Raw genomic sequence first — 22,384 nt, forward strand, 5'->3', positions numbered from 1 at the left:
CTCCTGGCCTTACAACTCTCTACAGGGAGATAATCAATTGACTTTTCCACCACCTGCCCCAAGGAAATCTGGCAATTCTCCAGTGTGGTCGCAGCATTCACTACCCTCATGGCCAAAGAGCCAGAGGGAAGCATCTCCCTGACCATGGCATCACCGGTGTTGGTCGCTTTATGAGGAGGCAGAACACATTAAGATGCCTATCAATTTGGCTGACCTCAAATGCCCATCTTTTGAAGGTGTGCAGTCTCTTCATGTATCAGGAGAAGCAGAGGTGGGCCAAACTGCCATTCGAGGCTTGCAGGAGCTCGGCAGAACTGAAGCAGCCTCTGTCAGAGACACAGACTCTGGGCAGACACCAGAAGGTGCCCAGGAGAAAAAGCGCTGCATGCTAGACGTGAATCTAGGTCAACCAAGGATAGAAATGTGCGGAAACAGGGATGACTGACTCATCCACCAAGGAACCCAGTCAGATCAGTGGTAGTGTCTCTTACAGCACCACCAGCGATGTATGGCAGCAGTGCACCTGTGGCAACAGGGGATTGGAATAGTTACAGCTGGCCATGTTGGATGAGGTGAGTCAGCAACTTCTTGTGCCTCCCACTACTCTGTGACATTATTTCTCCACTTAGAGCATCTTCACACTTGTTTTAATGCACTGTGATATTCTGTGTTATCATAAAAGTAAACACAATCGAAATACATAAAAAATAATATTCAGGCTGGTCATAGGACAGGAAATAAAAAGTGGCTGCCTTGAGTGCAACCGGTAGGAGAGTGTTCTTCCGGTCCCTACAAACAGAATATGTGATCTCATTACCAAGGAATGTGTACACAATATGCAATGGCGTATTAATGTCTTTCAAACTCTGCAAACACCACTAAAGTGGTGTTAGGGCACCATTACCTTGTCTGGTAAATTGTACCATTGCCCATGGTAACCAGACGGTAGTCTATAAGTGGTATGTGGACCTGTTAAAGTGCAATACAATGTGTGTGTCTGTGTGTGTGTGTGTGTGTGTGTGTGTGTGTGTGTGTGTGTGTGTGTGTACGCGCGCGTCCGCGTGCGGGCGTGGCACAATAAATGACAGCATTGTAGAATGGGGAAAGAACATAAAATACGCAGAGGATTCAGGATTTCCAGCATAGATACTCCCAAAAAACATCTCATTGGTCTATGGAAAAAACACAACTTGGCAGACCCTGCATGAGTAGCATATGTTTTACTCTGTCACACAAAGTGGAGACATCCAGCTTTCACTGTGTTTTTGGTTCCAGGAGCACAAGTGGCTGTAATCCCAAAAAGACTAGGCCCTGGAATCACAATCCGAAAGTGAACGCTGAACTATTCTGCCTTTTAAAGCCCTGGTTCATGCTGCAGTTTGCTAAGCAGCAGCCATGACATCAGAGAGGAGGAACACATGATTCCCGCTGTGAGAACACAACATCCTGGCCAAGCTTTTAAGTAGCGCAGAGAACAAACAAGAACAAAACGCCAGATAATGTTGAGGGAATGGCAGGCGGTACCACCTTTACAAAGGTATATGAAAGGCATTGTGTACGTTTTGTGTAATACTTAGGTTAGTTCCAGACAGTACATTAGTAAAACAATGCAGAGAAAAGACCCTATCCAAGGCTACGCCAGTTGCAAGTGTGTGTTATACAAATTAAAATTACCATAGCATAGCATTATGCTCCGGGGCAGTGTAAGAGCTACTTTAATATCTGCCTAAGACGTTATATCAATATTAGGAGATAGGTTACTTGATTAAATGGTATCCCTACAAAATATCCCCACCAAAAATATCGCCATACATATGGCCGTTTGTCTCGCTATAGCCGATATTTTTGGAGACGATATTTTCGTAGGAGCGGGAGTTGCGGGGGTGTCCCCCCCACATTTTAAAATAATGCAGGGGTTGCGGGGGTGTCCCCCGAAGTGTCCATGGGTCAATATCCCCGCAAAAATATGGCGATATTTTTGTATCGCGATATTTTCTGCGGGGATATTAACACATGGAACCGATTGAATACCTGCACATACAACACATTTGCCTCTCTATAAAAACCTGTTCTTCACCTGCCCATCAAAATGGGTTTTCTCATTACTAATTAATGTGTGTTGTTTATAGGTGACTTTTTAGATACACATCACATTGCAAGGTTGACATCTATTTTTGTGGCTCCCTCTGCAACGTGAAAAAAATCATGCGCAATCTAGTGGATGCAAGTGTGCATGCATTGTTTACACCTTGTAGCACGAAGAAGAGCAAAGTCGTGTTGCCAGGTGCACACGGTGGTAGGCGTTTCCAATGGATGCCTATGGAGTTTGCAAGCATTTAGCAAGTCCAATATGCTGCCACATACCAAAGGAATACATTTTTTTCAACTAACGTGAAAATCACATGCAGTCGGAAAAACATTTGGAGTGGCAGGCGGAGTGGGGCGAGAGGGGGAAAATGGCAATCACGGTAGGTGCTCCAGCTCTGCCTGTCAAACCCTGCGCAAATCCCAGTGGCACAGAAACAGATGCTGAACCAGGCGTGATGTTGTCATGATGTAAAAGCTCTGACATTGACATCACATTCTGGGTCTGACATAAGCTCAGTGGCAACGTGCTCGCCTTGGAAGCAAGACGACACGACGCAACACAGGTTTGATCCCCAGGTCCGCGCTTAGAAACCTCTGGGTATTTAAGCGCGTTATAAATATGAAACTAAGTCAACAACAAAAAAATCCTATAACAGCGCCTGGATGCCCCCGGGCTGTTGAACGCTTTAAACATGCAAATAAATAAATAAAAATAGAAAGAGACTAGACACAATGACAAAAGCAAAAAGTGAACGCAGGCATCACAAGGATTTCTTCCAAGAGACACAGGACAAATACGTGAGAGTGGGGACTGAGGGAAAGCATTGAGTGGAGAAGGGAGGTGATGGTGATAGGAAGTCAGCATGAGTGATGGTGCAGAAGTTACATAGATGTATGTGAGCCTGATTGAGAGTCCCTGGAGGGATGAAGATATGGGCTCTGTGGCAGGAAAATGGAATGCATGGAGCAGTACTTGGCAGAAAAGATTCGCATGCCATCTCCAATATGCCTGGGGTTAAGAGCCACCTGGCCACTCCCGTGCTCAAAAATCATGGTTGTCCTAACAGAGGTATTTCTAAGCCTTGTAATGCATTATAAAAAGATGTGGCCATACTGTCTAATGCAAGGGACTTATACACTTGAAACACTTGGTATGGGTGTGCTATAAATAAAATATCATATCATATCGACTGCAAATATACCTAGAAAATACACTTAGTAAATGACTTCACCAGGCTGCCACCATGCATGGCTGATATCAATATAGGATTATTATGAGTCATGCTGCAGTGATAAAAGTGGGACATATTTAAAATACTGCATGTTTTGAAAATCCAACTCATTATGGGTGCATGAGCTAGTTATTGCATATGCAACAATCCATCAACAGTACAAGTAGTACATATCTCATAATATTGACTACCACCTTGAAATACCCCATATTGTCATTCCCCCAAGAAGGTGCTTGCCTTGAAAGCAGTACAGAATGATGGAGGGGATCCGCAAATGGACTGACACAGTGGGCCTCTGAGATGGCCACATTCTCGCCCAACCTGAAGCATAGTGACCCAAATGGTCACTGTTGGCCCTTTTAGTCATGTTTTTGAGACACTAGCAGTGTGGAACTCTGCTGCCCCATATCCATTCCCATCCCTCGAGAAGCGATGGAACTCCAATCCACACATTTTAGAAGAACACGAAATGTGGTACTTCATAAGTACAGCATGCTTGCTGTATTATTTAAATCTCCATGTTTCTAATGGCGTTAGCACACGAGTGCTGTTAAAGTGATAGTCTCAGTGGACCCCTCAAATGGCTTCAAGCCCCTGGAAGAAGCCCCAGCTAATCCCATGAAGAGGGATGCAGGATTCTTTGGCAATGGCTGCATTGCCCTCCCTCTTCAAGCACCTCTTTCACTAGCCGCCATGTCTACAGCCCCCATGCTACTGCTCATGGCTACTTCACAGCCCCCTTCCATCTGCCCTCACAGCTTGCACCAAGTGGCACATGGATCCCTGATGGCAGTCTCCTTCCTTTGACTCTCTGTTGCCTGGCAACGGAAATGGCACTGTCAGCTTCCTTGGTCATTTTTATGGCGAGCATCTTCAGGGTAGTTTTTGGTACTACGTCATTTTGCCACAGTAATATACTCTCTGGTAATTTAATTCGACAAAATCACTTCAATTTTTTTTTCAATGAAGGGATCCCCCCTTACCTACCGTCCCCCACTACCACCTTTATCCCCCATACCCAATACCATTAAAAACACCTAAATAATGACTTCCCTAAGGAAGTGATTTTGTCACAGTAAATTACCACAGAGTAATTTACTTCGGCAACACATTGGTATGTGCAGTTTTTCTGTTGCCCTGAGTAAAATTCCAGGCTCCACATGTGCACCATTTCTTTTGAGAGAAAAAAACAAGCCTTCCTTTATCGCGTGTGAACAGTCGTGAGTCCTTCTTAAAGGCCCTGTCTTGGACCAAGCATGTGAATTTGGACGCTTAGCCTATTGCTGCCCAGTATAGCCCGCTGCATCAGTGATCACTGATAAAGGAACACATTTTATCATAAAATAAAATAAATTCAACATAGACTTCTATGGTGTAAAGTTTTTTTTTTTAAATAGTATTTCATTAGGTTTTTAAAGACAAACTAGTCCTAAATTAAAGAAACAAAACTGCTCATTTAAAAAAATGCTTTGTCACATTATATTTTAGGAGATTTGAGACTAGGAAGAATAACCAGGGTCTGGTCTATCTACGGAGGGGATAATACCACGGCAAATACCGGTCCATTTCCAGATGGGTCCCACCAAATGCTTTTTGCCTTGAGGCGATGTAATTCCTGCCCCCCCCCTCCCACTCCCCCAACTACGCGCACCCTGCCCCATAACGTACGCAAAGCACATTTCACAGCACCACTCACGTGGCATTTTGGAGAACTTGGAGGCACGCCTGACCCTCCCACTTCCCCAGTGAACAGAAGCCTATTGTGGACCACTTTTTACATCAGGTGCACCAGCGGCGCTGCCCTCCGCGCCCCCTCCCCGCTGAAGAACGCTTTAAGCTGAAACACGGCACATTTGTGCAGTCTGATTGGTTTTCGCGTTTTTACGGCAGGGACATTCTTGGGGGTGGTTTGCGGCATCTGGTTCCCTTCAGATTCATTGCTGGTTTAAGTATGCGTCGCCTGAACAGGAAACACCGTTTGCTATCAGTCATGGTATCAATCTGCTAAACAAGGTATCTATTATAGGAATCAATTACCAGGCCTAAAAGCGCGGGGCCGGGGGAAGTCTGAACGTGAGAACAACAAGCAGCTCGCTACATCTGGAGTTATCCAAGCACAGCTTCTCTGTTTATCTTTCTGCGACTCCGGGCTAACATAAACATCTGGGAGGCTTGCCAGCATGCAGATGATAAAAGAACAAAATAGGAACCCTGCTTCGGAAAGGATTCCAGGTCCTGCATATTCCCAAAAAATAAAGGCAACAGCTCAATCGCAAACCAACCAAGCACCCATTCCAGGATACCAGGTTCATGCGATGCATTTTGCCTTTATGGCAAAAATGCACGCTTCCTTTAGTTACGAATATCTATTGGACTGAAAGGGATATGATTAAAAAAATCTAAAAAAAAGTTACATGTCTTAAGTTGCTCCATATCAGGCAGTCCTGGATGTTGCCTGGAGCTCAAAGCTTTCCTGTGGGAATGATGATCTGCTTAGACATGCAAAGTCCAATGAAAGGAAGGATCTCGCATTTAGTAATGTGAACCCAAGCAAACCTACAAGGACCACAATACAAAGAAATACGGCGTAAAAAGCCAGGCCTGTGACCAGTGGAGGACTATCTGACCGACTCCCTGGCTTATGTGTGTTTTCCTCCACCTGGAACACAAACACGGGCACGTACGCGTGCACATGCGCACGCGCCCGCGGCCCCACGCTCACGTCTTCCTCCAGAGAGTACTTTGCCCTGTGCAGTATAGCCAACCGAGCGCTGTGGCATGTCTGCAGGACGCCGTGGCCGCGCTTCAGAAAACATCTAAATAAATACACTGTACGACATTTTTACCGAAAATGAGGAGAGCCATTTTCCGTGTGCCATAAGCATGCCCTTTTAAACGTTTTACTTGTCAATTGAGGAAATGGCCAAGCTGCTACAATCAGGTCCATTGTGAGGTGATGGAAAATGAAATGGCTTTGTGCCTGGCTGCGTACCCGCTGCCGCACAGGACACCGCACACATTCCACCCGCTCGCCCACAGTGGTGGAGGAGGCGACCACATAGGCCATCCTGCGCAGATGTCAGCTAAGTGATCCAAGATGTGAACTTACACATCTTTAAACATCAGGCACCAATGAAGAACGCCAACAGGCCTGGGCTACTGCTATACGTTTAGCATAACACTTACAATCCATTTTTAAGAGACTTCACATTTTCAAAGGGGCCATACCCACCTTCTGAAAGGAAGTAGAAGCCATGTTGATGTTGTCTTGCGTATTAACATGTGGACTTGCTTTCACCTTTTAGGATGTTGTTTTAGCGTCAGAGAAAAGTAAATTCCTTAGAAATGTCCGGTTCTCTGACTTCTGCTCACTGACATGGTTGGACGCTCTCTTCCTGGTCACGCACACAGAAACAGGTTGCGTTTCACAGTTCCAGGAGAGTAGGCTGTGATGAGGCAAGCATCATTTCATCGGCATGCAGACATCCATGTAATCCACATTAGCGCTGCTTGCCGTAGGCCCCTGCATGAGCGCACATTTTTAGTTTTGGCTTTTAGGTGGAGCTGAAAGTGCTGCCTATAAGACAAAACTTTATCAATGGAAGTGAAGATAGGATAGAGATGAGATGTGAGGAGGGGCGCACGGCCTGTGGGTGTTGTCTGCTTATTTCCGTACCCATTGACTTTCCATGCGCATGCCCTCCCAGTACATGCCCCTCCCTGCCCAAATCACACACACCCTCTTTGAGTCACTCTGTGCATCTGTGCCTTCTGAACCGCAATGGCTCAATTGCAGCTATAAAACAGCTCCAAATGTATACAACTTTCTTAAACAACTGTGCATTCAGCCACCTGATTTATGAGCGCTATGTGGGTCCTTGCACTGACATTCCAATAAAAACATGCATTGGCAAGACCAACAGATTGGGCTTTTGTGTAAGCGTGGGATAGGTATTTACCATGAACTGCCAAAATGGCATTATCACATTCGGAAATATATTATCGAAACAGCTGGAAAATTGTGTAAATACCTGATAACACTGTTAGGGAAATTCCTATCACATAAATATATCCAAGCAAAACTATAAGCTTTGCCAATGCGTGTTACTCAAACCCCTCAGTATGGCTGCTAACACGAGGCCTTACATGCTGAAAGTCTCATCTCTTTAGAAATGAGTCCCTAAAGTTATCCTTTCCTTTATGTCTATCATTCTGTGGACATGACACAACTCAAATGTATTAAACCTAAAGAAAATGAAAGCTTATCTTCAAACTTTGGACAATTTTATATTGAGGCACTGAAGCTCATAGCGAGTGTAGCGTAAGTGCTGCAGAAGAAGAATTTGAATATTGTGTAGAGTTGAAGGAAATATACTATGTGTTTTAAGATTGTAGTGAGGGTATTTGTTATAAATGCAATAGGATAACTATATAAAGGTATGTGCTGTTTTTAACGTGATATTTCAAGTAATGAAATATGGTCATTGTATAGATGTATGTGGTGATATTTGTAATGAATGTGATATGAACATGATAGAAATGTCTGAATTGTATTTTGCTTCTAATGTTGAGGATTGTGCTTGAGGTTTTGTCTAACCATTGCGTAATAATGAACATGTTTTATTTTAGGTAAACATCTTTCCCGAATAGCATGCTTCAAAGGTAAGATCACAATGGTCAGGGCCTTGCTTGTATTTATTTCTATTCGTATTTGCTTGAAGAACAGAGATGTGAATTTCGATCCAGACAATGACTTACAACAACACATTTGTAGATAGTGGAGGCATTCCTCAGAAGAGTGCCTATACAATAACACAAAGATGAACACAAGTGGGGAGCCAGTTTATTAGTGTGTGAATAAAGTGGGACAAAGACCAAAACACAAAAACAAAAAATAAGAAACAGGTGACATACAAAGTTAACATAAACCTAGGGGTGCAGGTGCTTCAAACTTAAGTTGAGTACTGTACACATGTATAAAATGACATTATGACATGGTACTGGAGTGAAAGGTGTGCTCAGGAACAGAGGATATGGGAGGAGAATGACAGAGCTCCCCATTTGGCAAAGTAAGTGAGGCGTAAGCTGAAATTTGAAGAGATCCAAAATCAAGCTGGCTTTGATTGTGATGGGCATAGGGTCCCAATGGAGTGTGGCAATTAGGGAGAAAAAGCAGAAGCAAGAGGAGGTACAGCATTGTGTGGGACCGTGATGTTGGTGTAGAGGATGAGACGAGGGAACAAGTCGGTGAGTAGACAGAGATACATTCAGCCAAGTACTGATGAGCAAGACCATTTATAGCGTTGTAGACTAAAAGGACCTTGCAAAGGGTGGGCTTGTACATGGATAGCTAATATCAGTAGGTAGAAGACGCAGTGGTCTGGGTAGGTTGTAGAAAGTCTGGGTAGCAAAGTTTTGGATATTGTCTAGTGGGAGGAAGGAGCAGAGAAAGGCAAAAGAGTAAGCATGAGCGGTGGTCGAGTTTGTTGAGCATGAGGATGGAGAGGAGATTAGAGGTTTTGTAGATTGGGTAGTAAGAAATAGATACATTTTCCAAACGTTGAGATGGTTAATATGAGCAACAGAGAAGGAGGTAGTGATGAATTGTTGCAGTCAAAAGTGGCAATCCGGGAGGACCCAAAGGTTGCAAGTCTCAGGCGAGGTAGCAATCTGAGGGGGGAAGAGATAGGAAAGGGAAGGGTAGGGATGGCAATAGAGCCGCGAGAGGAATGATTTTTAATTTTGGAAAACTTAGCATGAGGCATTGAAGAGCCATCCAGTGACAGATTGCAGTGAAACATTTGGCAATCGCTTCCGAATTGGGTGGGGTGAGGGAAGGAAAGCAGAATTATTGTATGTGTTGTCAGGAAAGAGGTGATGGGGAAAGTCAAAGGATAAGATAGGTCTTCCTAGGACAGCAGTATAGAGGCTGTGGAGCAGAAGTCCAAGGACTGATTAATGGGAGGATTTGGAGTGTCAGGAAATTTTAAAGTAGCAACCTTCCAAGTCGGAGTCAATCCAGATAAGAGAATATTTGCAAAGCCCAAGGTCCCAGAAAGCGAGGGGGGGGGAAAGAGTGGTGGGTAATGTTAAAAGCAGAAGAGAGATCCAAAAGCATGAGTATAGAAGAGAACTTAGAGTGGTGAGCATCAAAGAGAAAGCTGGGGGCATGCATGGGTGCAGTCTCAGCAGAGTGTTTACTACAAAAGGTAAAATGAAGGTAAATCCAAAACGTTAAATGAAAACAATTCCACTTGGAACAGGGCTATGCATAATGTACGCCAGTAACAACAGAAAAAGTTATGGAAAAGGAAGTTTACTGGTCATTCTAGTTAGTCAAGAGCAAGGATTTCGGCCTTGCCCTTGTCTAGAGAACATGAAATGCTTCTTGTGAAAATAACGTGTCAGAGAGGGGGGGCCATTCTTGTAACACAAGGAATAACAGCTCAATCTGTACTAATGATAAATATTATTTTGTACTAAGTGGCCACATCAAAAATACATTTCCAATTTTGTAAAGATTGTTCGATTTTCGCAAAGCTACCAGCAAATGGGAAATTAACTGTAACATTAAAGATGCGTTGTAACCCTTTCAATTATTCATGCATGTCAAAACTAGGATGCTTCCGACAACACTGCTATGCCAAATAAATTCAGACATTAAAGCTTCTGTCTAAAACCTTATTTCATATGTCTTGTTTTTGATCCTGGTAGATGTTCTAGCATCACCCAGAGAAAGCCAAGGACACCAAGGCACATTTCCGACAAAAGACTGCCCCCTTTGCTTCAGCGGTCACCGAGTGTCAGTCACTCTGCAGCCTTGTCTGAATGGTTAATTGTTTGCTCTGACACTCCTGTCTCAGAATGAGGGTCAACGCTTCACACGGAACCTTGAGGTCAGGTGCTAATAGCCTTATAGTCCTGCCCTGTGGGCAATGCATGCAATTCGTTCATCATAGTCCTCCATATGCGCCCTGGCATTCAGCAAGGGTCCACATATTGGTCTTCCAGGCACATAGCTTCCCATACTGGATACATATTACCTAAAGAGGACAGCTTGTACTTATTGTTGTGTGTTGTTGTTTATAAGGCATGTTCTGGGGGGGTTGCGATGATTGAAGGGCAGGGGTCAAGACTGGTCTAAGCCCAGTGCTTAATTCTTAAAATAATAAGTGGCAAGGCTAAAATATATGTTAGCATACCCGTGACACATCAGGATGGGTAGCTTTCCGCTCACTGTTGCCACGACCAACGGCTGCACCCCTCAGTGTCAACATGTAGAGGCTTAAAGCTAAAACTCCCACTGGCTCATTGGGGTTGATGGATGTGCTGACTATGGCAGATGTGTGATTTACAAATTCAGATCAACATAACATACTTGTTGTGTCTCAATATGAGAAAAATGTTTAAGGGGGTTTGTAAATACAATCATTGTTAACATGTTCTTCTGATTTTATAGATGCGTCTTAGGTGGCTCACAGTTAAAATAATGAAGTTGCCAAAACAGGAAATATTAATTGAGCTCAGTTTGAGACAATACGTTCCGGGGCTCAGAAATAAGTGCCAGGGCTCAGCCCTGGCAAACACCCCCACACATTAAGCAGTGTGTAAGCCAATGGCGATATAGCAGGGCATATGTGCTGAAGTTAAGCAGTTGCCCTTCACTAGGGGTATTTCCTACAGCAGACGTCAGGCACATCTAAAATATGAATTCCACTTGTAGCAGTGGTGAAGAGTTGCTCTTTCAGCTGCTAAGAAGAATGCCAATAAGGTGAATAACGTTGCAAAGTGTTAACAGGCAGCAGTCTGAATTTCTACAAAGATCAGGTTGCTCATTGCATCACTAGGAGGAGCCTTGTAACTCGTTCAGTGAGTTCATTAAAGCAAATTGCTGAGTGCAAGATGTAGCTAATTCTGCAATGACGTCCCGCCTAGAACCACGTGACGGCGCCTAGCAACCCCGCCTTGCATTCTGTGCTTGCAAAAAGCCGGAAGGCTCATAACCTGGTGTCTCTTGTCCTTTGTTCTTAGGTCTGATTCACCTTTTCCTAAAGGTTTTAAGTAACATCCACCCACTATGTTATTACATACCGTCCCACACCCAAATAATGATTTTACTGTCTAATGCCCTCCTCGCATTCGAAGTAAGCGTATGTTGTTCTGGGTGGAGACATTTCAAAAGGGTGGGGTTTCTGCCCCTAGGCTTTCCCCTCCCCAAAATGCAATGTGCATCTCTGCAGTCACCAGACTTGCATCCTCTAGATGTGCAGTGATTCATTGCAAGTGCTTATTTTCAACAGGATGGATTTTAATTGCTTCATAGAACACCTTGAGTTTGATTCGAATACAAACTCAAGCTGGGGAAAGTTTCCAAAATGGAATTTTAAAATATGAAACTTTTAGACAAATGTAGGTGTGTTCTTCATTTCACAAATCAACTTGCATGATCTTTGCAACGGTGCAGTGCAGTGATGATTTGCACCGGGCACAACATGTTCGCCAGGACTAAAGTGCATTGGTGCAATGCATATTTTTACAGGGCATTTGTTGGTCTCATTGTGAATCTCAGTGAAAAATTGCTCTTTGCGAGGGCAAAGTTTCTGTAATACAGACGTCTTTATTTGTCTGCATAGCTACATTTTAAGCAATATTTAACAGTGTGTGTAGACGCTCCTGCCAAAGCAGCAGGATTCTGGTAGTTCCTTGACCTATCACGTCTCTGTGCTTTAAACGGTCTGAGACCCTGCAGTGATTCCCCAGTTAATTGGAAAACTCCATCGCCTTGACTACAACTGCTTCCTGCACAATCTCAAACAACGGCAAAGGAAGTACACGGCATAATGAAACACAGCTGCAGAGAAACTATTTCAGATGTGAGCTTTCAGCAAACATGGAGCGGCCAACAAGTGTAGAGACGCTAGAGGGGGAGTTGGCAACTACCTCTGCCTGCCCGGTTGCCATTCTGCAATTCCACAAACGTCCAGTGAGGCGAGTGGGTAGAACCTTCTCCCGATGGTAAAGACTGCAGATTCACCCTAGCTGGGAACTGGGACTCTTCGAGCCTGTGATTCCTGACTTTGGGGCCATGGAGGCAGGGGCTGTTTCATCACATGCTAGAATGCATCAACATGTTCTTACCAGAGGAGGCAGGGTTGGGGTGAGGCAATGAGCAACTGACAAAGAGATCGAGAAGAGGAAAAAAGTGTAGACAAACAGTACGCACTGATGTCTGTCGTAACTACTACTCCACTAGAAGAAAGCAGTATCTTCCAGTCAGATGTGTGGCGTATAAACGATGGTGCTACAATGAAAGCCTTTGTGTCACTCAGTTATCTCTGCAACATGACACTACTCCCTGTCTGCACATATTCTTAGGAGGAGTTAAACTTTCTGGAATGGTTCTAGAGTAATTATGCTGATACAAATGCATGGGACATTCTCAAATGTTGGAGTGCTTTATGCTAGACAATGCAGGCATGCACATTCAACAGGCTGTCGCTGCACTTCCAAACTAGTATCTTCACCAGTTACAAATCGTGGTCCCGCTGATGGCAACATGAGGTTGGGACAACATGGGAAGTGGGGGAGCATTAGAACACAGAGGAATGCATGCTTTTGGAGAACAACAGAAGTCTGTCCTGTTTATATAATTACTCAAGATATGATATTGGAAACTTCTCACACGTAGGAAATCTGAGGACAGCATGTAGTAAACAGGACACTTGTATGGCTTTTCTGAATGTTCCAATTTTGTTTCAAGTAGCGAAACTAATTTGCTGCAAACAGAAGGAAGCACAATTTACACTGTTTCTAGGAGTCACTAAAAATCCAAGATACAATTAGCACTAATGTATACTGATACTGCATCACAGAGGGAATATTAAAAGAGAAAGACATATTTAATATAACTGACCTTCCATCATGAGGGGTTTCTTTGTTCCGTCCTGCATTTTAATAACCTTTATGCCGTAGGAAAGTCAATTTGAGCCAAGTCGCACATTTCACAACGCCACCTAGTAGCCATCACTGGAAGTTCACCTCCATTTCTGAGTCACAATTGCAAGGCATTGTGGGTACGCAAATTAGCCCAAATGCAAACCCTTTTCTCCAGGTAATTGTCTTTGTCTAAGAGGGCAGTGTTGCTTTATACAAAGCTTAATCAACCCAAGACAGACATTTGCAAGGCTTAAGCTATGTATAAAGTAGCTCTCCCCTCTTAAACAAAGACAATTTCCCGGAGAAAAAGGTTTGCATTTGGACTTTCCTACTTTCATATTTCAGGTGTTTTTCAAACCTTTTTAAACCCACCATAACTTTCTTGGTGTTACATATTGACTAAGTCAAGGTGACCCTCACATCCGTTCAAATCTACACAATGAGAACCTTGATTTCCAAAACACAAGTCTAATAGAAATATATAACAATATCGGTCAATACAATAAATCACATAATTATAGAATCGAAAAGTTGGCAGCCACAGAATGAAAGACCTAACTAAAACCTACAAGCGAGAGTAAGTGCTACACTGCCTGCTAGCAGACGACAAATCCTTTTAGTAGAAAGAAGGCATTCATATGTGCACATCACAAAATGGCGCATGTAATCGTAGTCCATGCACATTAAGCTCTATGCACTTTGACATTTGTGTCATTCAGATACGCACCAGGCATTTGAAGACCAAACATCCCGCCTCGAGCAGACTATAATACTGCTCGTCTGGGGCTGAACAGACCCCCTATTGAATAGCGGGGCTTTATTTATAATGAAACAAGAACATTATCAGCAATTTTAACTGTAATGCTTGCCATATGCGAAGGCTGTGAGGGGAAAAAAGCTCAAGACGAGCGCTTGTTTAAGAAAGCCTATATTGCTTGCCTGAAAGTCTTATTTATGTGCGCCTTAATTAAAAGCCTATGTACCTTTTTATTTGATCCAGTTATTTAATGTAATGGTTGACTGCACCCCACACATAATCAGTGTCATGTTCTGCCGCACATGTGAATGCCACAAAGAGGGCGGCGGGGATAATGGGAGAAGCTGGTACACACCTCTGACACCAGGCGTGTATTCAGAGGTGGACCGGCGCCAAGCCTGCGGGTTTTTTTTGTTAGTTGTGCGGTTTGAAATCATTTTTTTTGCTCTTTCATATGGTAAATAACGTACGTATCCTTTTCTTGCTTCTCACGCAGGAGTCAGCTGGGGCAATCAGAGTAGCCTTAGACTTCTGCAATTGTGCATTACATTTTTGAAGCAGAGTGAAGTAGCAAAGATAGAGACGTCCGTCACAATACACCTGGACCTGTTGCCCATACCTGCCAACATTAACCATTCCAATCGGGACACAGTAGTCCAGTCATGTTTTTAACTTTGCATTCTGGGACTAAACGTCCTCCTTAACTACAAGTCCCAGAATGCAAAGTATAAAAAGAGGACTGGACTAATCTACAACATTGAATGGATAATGTTAGCATGTATGCTGTTACGCTGGCGATGACCACTGACCAAAGATTTAGGCTCGATCAGAGGACTGGATGGTGAATTTGTGATGTATAGCAAACTTTGCTTTGTATGGCCACACAATAAATGCCCAAAAAACCTACAAAAATATATATGTATGCACATGCAAAACCTTATTTGCCAGTTTATCTGTGGGAAGGCTTACTAGTGAGAACCATGGCTGAAAGTAAAAACTGCCAGACTTAAACAATGGTTTTGTCATGAACTAATTGGTGGGCAAAACTCTGAAACCCTCACAACCAAGGTTGCAGAACCCTAGCATAGTTGAGCGTTTTGCAACATTCCTGCCCATGACCCCAACTTTGCTACCAGTCTGAAGACTTTGTTGTGAAACTTTTCAAGGTAGCTGGAAAACTTGATATATTCGTAAGAGAGACACTTGAAAAGACTTAAACAATTACATTCAGAAGCTATAAATTCCACAATAAGAAAACTAGTTTGGAGGTTGACACAATCGAACAAAAAGTTTAGTAAACATTTTCTAGACAAACAATAAAAATGATAACCTCTCTATCTTGGAGGAAGTTGACATCTCCAGTCTAGTGATCAGTCGTAGCAATTGCTGTGATTTGGTGGGGAGCTTTAGAGCAGATGATCAGGGAATATATTTTTAATTGTGGATTTTAGATTATAAATCAAGGCTAGTTGATTTATCCCACTTTATTATACAGTAACATTAGTAAAGTGAACTTCCATGTAGACATGATACATTTTACATTTCCAATATGCACTTGTTTTTAATAGGTCATCAGTATTTCTAAAGTAGTTGTTCATTTTGATAGGATGTACTTTATCCCCTTTATAATTCACAGGTACCACATCACTAAACTGATGTGGCCGCACAATATGTCTGTAATGTCATCAGTGTGCTTACTGGCTGCACAATGGGGGCCTCATACTTAAGGTGGCATAGCATCCAACACCTGCCGAATTTCAGGGGGTTTGTGACATTACATTGGCACCTTAAAGTCACTTGAACTCAACTTTGTTCCCAAACTTTCACGCGTTTAAGTTGCATCAGTATCATTATAGTTTCACTATAACGGGGCTTCAACTAATGTTTTTTCACTGACTTTCAAGGGTTTAGTTGTACTGAATGTATTTGCCTTAATTGTCCCTTAACTAATGTTTATTTCACTGAACACACATAGAAATATGTTGACATAGAGAAGTCAAAGTAAAGGACCGCAAGGTAGTGGGTGGGATAAATAGTACCACCAGAAAGAGCTGCAGATTTGATCTTCTTTCTTGGCCTAGGATTTGAAAACTTGAGGTTTTTGAATTTTAGAAATAATTAAGTTTCCCTTTATTGCATTCTTGTGAAAGGTTAGACCACACCAACAAAAACAACCAAAACAACATAATACTAGCATTTTGGGTCATTAGATTGGATATGCAGCTATTCCATCGACCACAATTAATTTTTGTCATTGTACCACATTTATTTCAAAATGTTTTCTTTTGGGGAAAGTGTTTAAGCAATTTGGCTGAGGATTAAAAGTGGCTCCATGGGAGTGCAATCCTGAGCGTTTGTTATTACGTGTTTTTTTTTCTTTTTCATATATATCTATTTATATATTCATTGAAAAAACTTTACTTAATGGACAGTTAAGGTGATCAGATTGAACACAACAAAACCCTTTAAATTCAGTGGATGTGGGAAGTGATGATCATCTTAACTCGGCATCCCCCCGTTGATGAACCCCAGGATTTTTAATGATGTGTTATCAATATATCGCTTATACCTAAGCGCTTTCCATAGAACACATATACATTCTATATCACCCAACCAGGGTTGGTATTCATTTTATCAACTTCGGAAGGATGAAAGGCTGAGTTGGCCTGGCCGGGATTCGTACTTGTGACCTGCAGATCACACACAGATCGAAGCAGCCAGAACTCAAACTGCTGAACTATCTTGCTGGCCTCTACGTGTGTTTGTCAATGTGAATTCCATCTGTTATGTATGTGCTCATCACTTCCCACACCCGCTGAATTTAAAGGGTTTTGTTGTGTTAAATCTGATCACCTTAACTGTTTTTCATACATTTCAAAGGTTTTGTTATACCATAGTTTATTCAAGGGCCAATCTGAAGCGTTTAATTTGTTGCCAACAAATATCTGTAGCCGTTTCATATAAAGAAGCTAATAGTCCAGTTATTCCTGACTTTAAAGGTGAACCAAAACTTAGATCCTTAAAGCGAGACTTACCATAAACCTAAGATTTGAAGTGCATGGTGTCTGTTTCAAATTACTAGTCATTATATTCAGATCGACACCTGGAAAACATTCCAGAAATGATTGTGAATCTGTGTTTTAACTAAAAAAATATTCTTTCTTTTTTGTATATTTGATGTATCAACTAATACACTGATTTGAAATTAGAAATATTGTTCACCTGCCTATCAAATTATTGCTTTTTATGCAGATGCTTACAGATCTTTAACATTCAAATGTTTTTTTTCTATTTTCCTCTAATTTAACCTGAGACTTGACAAATGCAAACCTAGCCCCTATTGACCTACCCATAGAAACAACTTCTATTTTCCTTTGATCAAAGTCGTATGATATTAGTGTATGCATACTGATGAGCTTGAACCATGAAAAGAGGATTGTAACAAGTGAGGTAATGACGCCTGAGAATGTTCATTATCAAATGTTATGCTTCTGTTGAAAAAGTTCCATCAAATGTAATGCTTTTGTTGAAAAAGTTGAGACTATCAACTATAACAATGTGAATACAATAAATAAATAAATAATCTAATTGCCGTTTTGTGGTTGAAAATGAATGATCATGTGCAGATAGAGTCGTGCTACTATGTGCTAAACTCCAGTGGTGCACAGAATAAATATACTGCCATAAATAGTTCCTTTCCAACTAATGGCTGCAAAGTATTCCAGATGGCCACGTGTACAAGAAATACATCTAAAAACCCAGCAATGAATCCAACTGCAGTTGGCATTCTACTGTGTTCGGGTTCTACCAGCATGTAATGTGACATCAACATAACACTGTAATACGTTATTGCAGTAGCTTAATGATGTCACGTTCTAATTACAGGTAAGTAGTGATGGCAAATCTAGACTGTGATAAGAACATCGTTTACAGGTTTTATACCGAGTTTGCGGGCTCCCACGAATTACTTACTAGATAATTCTCACGTTAATATCAATAAAAAGCTTGGTCTTGGAATCATGTTCGGAAAATAGCCCACAGTAGGAGATCCTTCCTCTGCAAATGAGAGCAAATATATCCTCCATCATGCAAGCCTAGTACATCTCTCTCAAACTGCCTCCTTCTGGCGGTGCTAACAAACCAACACATACCGTAATTTGTAGCCGTATGTTTTACAATGCTGTGACAATGAGCACCATTCTCATTACGTATGCAATGCCAGGCTGCGCTAGAGTTTAGCAGCAATTCTAATATGTTAGCATGGCAGATGTGCAACCTTCTGGGATTTCCAGCCATCCATTCCACATTCATCCTCCTCATTCTCCTTGCTCGGCAGGAAACAGTAAACATGATTTACTCATGGCGACCTCTGAGATGAACAAGCAACTCACTTCTTCTCAGTACCTCTGTATGTGTGTGTGTGTGAGTGTACCGCGCGCGGCATGCTAACAAATGACAAAACCAGGCGTGCGCCAATTGTGCTGAAATCCATGGTCATTATGATGACTAGTGACATTAGTGTGTAATATTTTGTGAAAATGATTTGCACATACTCTACCTTTAGTTAGGTGCACAGAAAAGAGTTAAGATAATACAAAAGAACTCCTACCCGCAGAAGGGACTGGGACTCATCCTTTGACTTATCTCCAGACGCAGAGAACTGTGGAGTTAATGGTCCAGATTTGTCCCCTCCTCCTCCAGATGACACCCCTTGAAGGAATCCCTTGGCCTCAGCTGCTAAGCCATACACAGGCCGAGCCAGGTGGGCAGCCTCTACATTTGGACTCTCCCGTGAAGGCTTTGGCTGCTCTTGGTTAACAGACACAGTGGTCAGAAGACCCAAGCCCACCTGTGTGTATGAAGGGCTCCCTCTCAGGATGTCCGCTGCTCTCCAGGACACGCTCCGCAGGTCATCGCCGGAGCTGTCTGACCAGCCTTTCTCCCTGAGAACTTCTTTTTCTTCCTGCTTCTCCCGCTTGACGATAGTCTCAGAGATAGATTCTCCCATTTTGGACTCCAGGTTGACCAGACTATAGACCTTTAGGTCAGATTTAGATTCTTCCTTGACAAGAACGGTTGCATGACTGTCCCCTCCGTTGGCCGTCGGGAGCTCTGGCTCCGGGCAATGCACGCTATTGAAGTGCTCCAGCAAGGATTGCGTATCCACAGCTGTAAAACTGCACTGGCGACATTTGTAGCAGTTATGTGCTCTCCTAGTAAACAGAAATAGAGGAATTTACTCATCAACATAGCTAATGAAACGGTTGAGTACAGACAGTGTCATCAACAAATACAGACGATCTAATTGGAAATTCAATTATCTCTCTAAATTGTATGGTTAACATCTAGATAGATTTAAGCATGATAAACACTGGATTTATTGTGTCATTATACTGTATTTCTTCAAAGATCTGCATATTTTAAAATGTGCATTTTGTTCAACAGCCATTATCTTTGTCTTTATTTTACTTTGACGTGAATAGCAATGGCAGGGGTTTCCCACATCATTATGGAACGAAATACATGTAACGTGAATCTTCCTTGCGATAAATACTAATAATCATAGAGCATATACTTTATGGTGTTGGTTATATGGCTCACGCTACATTCAGTGCGTCACATATTGATGTGGGATGTATACTGTATGATTTTTATTATATACCTCAAGTAAGGCTCGTGTAAAAATTTGTTTACCACATATTGTTGCGGGAGAACCCTACCATTAGTATCCACGTCAAAGTAAAATATAGCTAGCGTTCCCTGTAGAAGTTACATTTTAGTCTGCAAATTATAAGTTCTCCAAGTTAGCGCAAATCTATGTATCGGCTGCTGGAAGTATGAAATGCTGAATCAGCCCTACCAGGATTCAAACCCTTGAGCCAGAAGCTGAATACACAGCTTAATAGTGCACCCCTATATATTTACCTAGAAGAGCGGCCTACAACCTTGGGCGCTCTAGATGTTTTGGACTACAACTCCCATGAGCCACAGACAGCATAGTCAACATTGAAGGATCATAGGAATCACAGTAAAATACGGTTGGAGAGCAACAGGTTGCAGACTCCGGTTTAAAGCACATCCCAGCAGTGCAGCCCCAAAAATGTACATTCACGAGTTACCTGATTGGATGGAACGGCCACTCATCTAACTTACAAACTGAAACGTGCATACCAGTGTGAACTACCATGAGCCCTTTGGGATGATCTACTGTAGGAAAGCTTTTTTTTTCTCTGTTATTTTTGGACCTTCCTGGATGGCCATGAGATCCAGAATGATGCATGAAGAGCAGAACCGGCTCAAGGGGCGATCAAGTGGTGCAGTGGCACGGGGGCGCTGCAAATAAAAGGGTACCGACCAGCTCACACAATGTAAAGTGTGATGTAAATGACATGGCACTTTACATTGTGTGAGCTGGCAGCGCCCTTTATCTGGAGCGCCCCGATGTAAAGTGGCAGTGAATGACTTTCTGTTAGTGAGTCGCTCACTAATGCCATTGACTGACACTTTACATGACAGTGAGTGACAGATGTGCCTATTTAGGAATCACGCCGCGCCTTTGCATTCTGGTATTTGTTTGCAGTCTGATGGGTGAAGGGGCACAGGGCGTTGGTAGACCTGGGGCCGGCACTGATGCAGAGTCATAGGTCCATTGGCCAGTATGCCCATCACGCTATTCACAATGGGAAGCGGGATATCCCACAGCTAGAACGAGACAGGCAGAGATTCAGTGCCAAAGCATGCCAGGCATTTTGTTATCTTAAAAATTGCAATTCAATTCAATTTTAGAATGCTCAAACCGTTTGTTGACAATTATCTTAAATGACAAAATAAAAGGAGGCCTTGTGCTTCTCAGGCCTGAGAGAACGTATAAGGGACAGCACAGAAATCAGTGTTTTAATACTCTCAAATCTGGCCTACGAAAGATGGGGCAGTGTGACAAACTGACCATCCACAAGTGTAAGAATATCTCCTAGGCCTCACAGCTGAGAGTCATACGTTCAACGGTGTGTAATGTGTGAGGGTCCTGGCCGTCCCGACATCCGGGGGCTTTGTGGACTGATACATGTTGAGAAAGGGAGTGCGTGAAGCATTGGAAGCATGTGTTTCCTGGCAAAAAACAGGGAATTGCCCTCCACCATTGTGAAATATTTTCAAACAGCATTTCCGTTGCCCCCAGGGCAGAACACAATCCTTAAGCATCCCAGTGCAGAACAAGGTGGCACATTCAAACCGTGCCTGTGTTTAGTGAGACGGCGAAGAATATTCGTTTTGTTTTCTCTGGCACCTGAAGTTCACTAGAAGGTGATGTTCCAGCCTAAGCCGCGTGTTTCGGAACTCTACAGACCTTGACAAGAACACTGTTATTAAAGTTCAGCTTCTCGAAAGGCCACACAAGGCTAAAAATATGTATTAGTCTCCTAGCCACTGCTCCTACCCTCAACTCCACTCCCATCTGAACATGGATCAGAACCTGGAGACCATTTTACTCTTTCAACAGTCAGAAAATACAGGCATGTGCTGGTGGCCGCTCTCATGCTCTCAAAACACGATAATGGCAATCTCATATTTTTTCATGAGCTACCAAAAAGACTCATGAAGTAGCTCAAATTGTTCCCACGGGTACTACTCTATAGAGGCCATCTTTAGTAAATCATTGACATCAAATGCCTGCTGCCCACCAACCAGGGCACGTGCACTTCAATCTGTGAACTCGCATGGCAGTTGCATGTTCCTAAAGGCTGCTCAGCACTCTGGGGACTTAACAGAGCAGGCAGTAGTCTGATGCAGACACCAAAGCCGTCAGCACAAATGCAGTTGAGTTCAACATGTCGCAACTGTCTAAAGTCTGTGGTAAAGAAACGGCACAGAAGAGAGCGCCACTGTGCATAGCAGCTGGGCGAGCAAATGCAGTCATTCCAATGAGCCATATTAGGTCATTAGAGCGAGTCGTTAATATGTAAATAGAAATAAATATGTGTGTGGGTGATTGGGTTTAGGGGCGTTTTAGGGTTGGGGTGCGGGAGTGTTGAAGGGGTGTGGGACAGACGGGGACTCCTCATCCTAGCGTAAGGGCATGCCCTGAACTGCAGTTTTATTATCGATAAATCCTTGTGAAACTGACTTTGTTTTCAGATTTACATTGCACGTTGGGGGTGATTCTTTCATGGATGTGCACTCATGCCCTGTGGGGTGGTGAGACTCTAATGAAATTAACATTTACTTGCACTATGTAACGTTATTTTATACAATATTTATACTGTGCACATCACCACTGTGGTGATCCTACAGAGCCTGGCCTTGTCTGGAAAGTGTTATATTGTGACAGGTGATAGGAAAGAGGGATTAAACAGTAAAAACAACACATTCGAGG

At 42.8% G+C, this 22,384-nt stretch overlaps 1 protein-coding gene across 3 annotated transcripts in view; it reads right to left on the bottom strand.

Annotated features, from left to right (window-relative positions):
- The window catches only part of TRPS1 (transcriptional repressor GATA binding 1), an 832,359-nt gene that overhangs the window by 478,287 nt on the left and 331,688 nt on the right, over positions 1–22,384 (bottom strand). For 2 of the 3 annotated variants that reach the window (XM_069621533.1, XM_069621532.1), the window contains exon 4: positions 18,623–19,226. In XM_069621533.1, coding sequence (XP_069477634.1) covers positions 18,623–19,226 — 604 coding nt within the window. The remainder of the gene's footprint in view (positions 1–18,622; positions 19,227–22,384) is intronic. The other variant, XM_069621534.1, reaches the window with a different exon arrangement.

This window comes from Ambystoma mexicanum, chromosome 5q, assembly GCF_040938575.1.
Source record: "Ambystoma mexicanum isolate Mex_15411 chromosome 5q, UKY_AmexF1_1, whole genome shotgun sequence".
In the NCBI taxonomy this organism is placed as follows: Eukaryota; Metazoa; Chordata; class Amphibia; order Caudata; family Ambystomatidae; genus Ambystoma; species Ambystoma mexicanum.